General features: G+C 37.2%; 1 protein-coding gene across 1 annotated transcript in view; it reads right to left on the minus strand.

The window, feature by feature from the left end:
* Nucleotides 1-3,144, minus strand: part of LOC105457295 (ankyrin-3-like) — a 45,710-nt gene that overhangs the window by 3,826 nt on the left and 38,740 nt on the right. Inside the window, 5 exon segments of the mRNA XM_011701895.1 lie at nucleotides 406-438; nucleotides 440-776; nucleotides 915-1,229; nucleotides 1,303-1,500; nucleotides 1,576-1,773. Of these exon segments, the coding sequence (XP_011700197.1) occupies nucleotides 406-438; nucleotides 440-776; nucleotides 915-1,229; nucleotides 1,303-1,500; nucleotides 1,576-1,773 (1,081 nt within the window).

The following is a 3,144-nucleotide window of genomic DNA, read 5'->3' on the forward strand; positions in this document are numbered from 1 at the left end:
AAAAAAAAAGTATTTAACATATCGTCATATCCGTATGTATTTCTTTAGTGCATATTATATAGTTTTTAAAAAATTTTGGTTTTTTGCTCCAGGTTCAATCAAATGGCAGATCCCCGCAACGCCGATTTGACAAAACGACGTTTAATAATTTGGCTTCAGCCTCGCCATTTTGTTAAAAAAATAAATAAATAAAAATTTTTTACTTCTAAACACTTGTATGATTAAAGCCTTAAAATTTTTTGTTATTTTTATAGTTTTCCTAAAAAAAATTCCCAAAGTTACCGATTGATTTTTAGGCGGTCAAGGTGATGTAACCCCTTAATATCTAAAACATGTATATGTATATACATATGTACGTGTATTTAGAATTGGTTTACATAACATTCTCATTGTCAGGCAACATACAGCATGTATAAGTGGTGAATCTCGGCTACTTTCGGGTGATAAGCACTACAATCTGTTGATTCGGGCTGTTGGCAGTGCAGCACGCGATATGCAGCACAGTGTTACCGTCCTTGTCTATGCTGCTGACGTCCGCATTATGATGCACCAACAGTTCGACGAGCGGCCAGTGTCCCTCCGAAGTCGCTAAATGCAACGGCGTTTGCCCTTGATTATTGCGCAAATCGACTGCGGCGCAGCCGCCATTTTGCGAGAGGAGGATGGCCGCTACTTCCTTGTATCCGTTGAATGCCGCTAGATGCAACGCTGTGAATCCGTCCTCTTTTTTCGCGTTCACTAAATGACGCGTGTGTGTAACCAGCCTCCCAATTGCACTGCAAATTCACAGATTCACGTAGTTAAAACATTGATCAAATGAATTAATTTAAGCGTGGCCAAGCTATTGCTTGGCAGACGTGACCGTATTGAGACCGTTATGCGGCTATACTTGATCGTATCTGCCTTATACGTACTGAGCGTTGTCTTTAAGCGCAGCGTAATGCAGGATGCTGAAACCTCGTTTGTTCCTCAACGTGAAGTCTACTGTCTCGCAGGTGCATAATGCGTCGATCACGTCCAATGCGTCCTTGATCTCGATCGCGTTGTGCAACGCTGTGTTGCCATGTAAGTCCTGGAGATTGACGTCGCAATGATAACTTAGCAGCACTCTCACGCATTTTACGTAATAATTCTTAACTGCCACATGCAGAGCACTACATTTGTCGTTATTGACAGCATCAATGACTGCGCCTTGCGATAACAGCAGATCTGTTACCATCGACTGATTGCTGTTTAAACAAAAGAAAGGATACCAATGTTAGTTTGATGTTTAGGCAGATTCAGCAACGACTTCCAACTTACCCGTATGCCGCCAAATGCAAGGGAGTGTCTCCGTCCTCGTCGACCATATGCAAAGAAGCACCAGCGTCCAAAAGGAGGGTACAGATCTCGCGCTGACCTTTAAACGCGGCCTCATGCAGAGCACTAGATTTGTTGTTATTGACGGCATCAATGGCTGCGCCTCGCAATAACAGTTGATCCGTTATCTTCGGTTGATTGCTATTTAATTAAACGAAAATTTACCCTATTGTTAGTTTGACGTTACGACAGATCCAACAACGACTTTCAACTTACCCGAATACCGTGTAATGCAAGGGTGTGTTTCCCTCCTTGTCGATCAAATGCAAAGACGCACCAGCGTCCAAAAGGAAAGTGCAGACCTCGCGATGACCTGTCTCCGCAGCCACATGCAGAGCACTACATTTGTCGTTATTGACGGCATCGACGGCTGCACCTCGCGATAACAGTAGATCCGTTATCTCCGGCCGATTACTGTTTAATCAAACGAGAGAATACCAATATTAGTTGATGTAAAATCCAGCAACGACTTTCAACTTACCCGAATACCGTGTAATGCAAGGGTGTGTTTCCCTCCTCGTCGACCACCTGCAAAGAAGCACCACCGTCCAGAACAAGGGTGCAGAGCTCGCGCTGACCTTGCTTCGCGGCCACATGCAGGCACGTCATTTTGCCGAGAATGCTCGCATCCACATTGTCAGGATAGTTCTTCAGGAATTCTTGTGCAGTGTCTGGCACGCCTCTAATTATTGCATCCGTCAACAGTTTCACCATTTCGACTACGTTGCAATGACAAATTGAAAGACAGTCTTGTTTTATATATATACACAATAATATAGGTAAAATTAATCTTTTTTTCGTAAAATAATAAGTAAAATATTTGTGGCTTTGTATTAAGCACAGGTAAAAAATAAATTAAAAAGAGCCAAGAATAATTTATTAAGGGTTGTTAAAGAGTTATTTATTCAATGTGCGTGTTCAAAATTAAGTGACTAAATGTTTCGACTTCACACAGTTCTCTTCATTAGTCAAGAAAAGAAATAAAATTACATGTAAGTTAATAGTTTACAATTAAGTGAAATTAAGTTGGAGGATGGGACGCCATTAATTAGAAAACAGGCATTTGTAAAGGCCAATATCGAGATTGCACGCATTTATTGAATGTCCGTTATATAAAAGTTTATATAAAAGATAATAAACAGTATGAAATAAAACATAATAAAAACATAGTAAAAAGTAAATAAAAGTAGTTATTAAGCGTCTAGTCAAATCTAATTGTATATAAAATATATTGGTTTTAAAACATAGTGAATTTGAAAATAAATATAATGCGGTATCAATTGACAAAATTAATCCATAATTGATTCTTTTTATAAGGCGAGTATACGTTAGTTCCCAAGCGATACGAAATTGTGAGTACGGGATTGTCAAATGACATAAAATCATTATGAAAATATAAATAAGATGAAATTGGTAAAGTGTCAAATTTTAAAATAAACGATTATAACAACATAACTTTGCTATAGTATTACCATAAAAAATCTTTTTAAAAAATATATATATGCCAAATACATAAAAAATGTCACTTACATTCTTTCTAAAACTAAGAACAAATTTTTTTTATAATTTAAATATACAATTATTAAAAAATGATTGATCAAAAATAGTTGTGAAATTAATAAAATTATAGCCATTATTAAACTAGCCTCATTATTTTAAAAAGACCTCAAAAAGCTTATTTGTGAAAAACATTCAAAAATTTAAAAAATGGAAAAGTGATAAACTGGATTATAATGAAGAAAAAACTTGGCGTGCCCTTCGTTAAATTTTGTATTGCTGTTATAA

This window comes from Wasmannia auropunctata, unplaced genomic scaffold (assembly GCF_000956235.1).
Source record: "Wasmannia auropunctata unplaced genomic scaffold, wasmannia.A_1.0 LD336103.1, whole genome shotgun sequence".
In the NCBI taxonomy this organism is placed as follows: domain Eukaryota; kingdom Metazoa; phylum Arthropoda; class Insecta; order Hymenoptera; family Formicidae; genus Wasmannia; species Wasmannia auropunctata.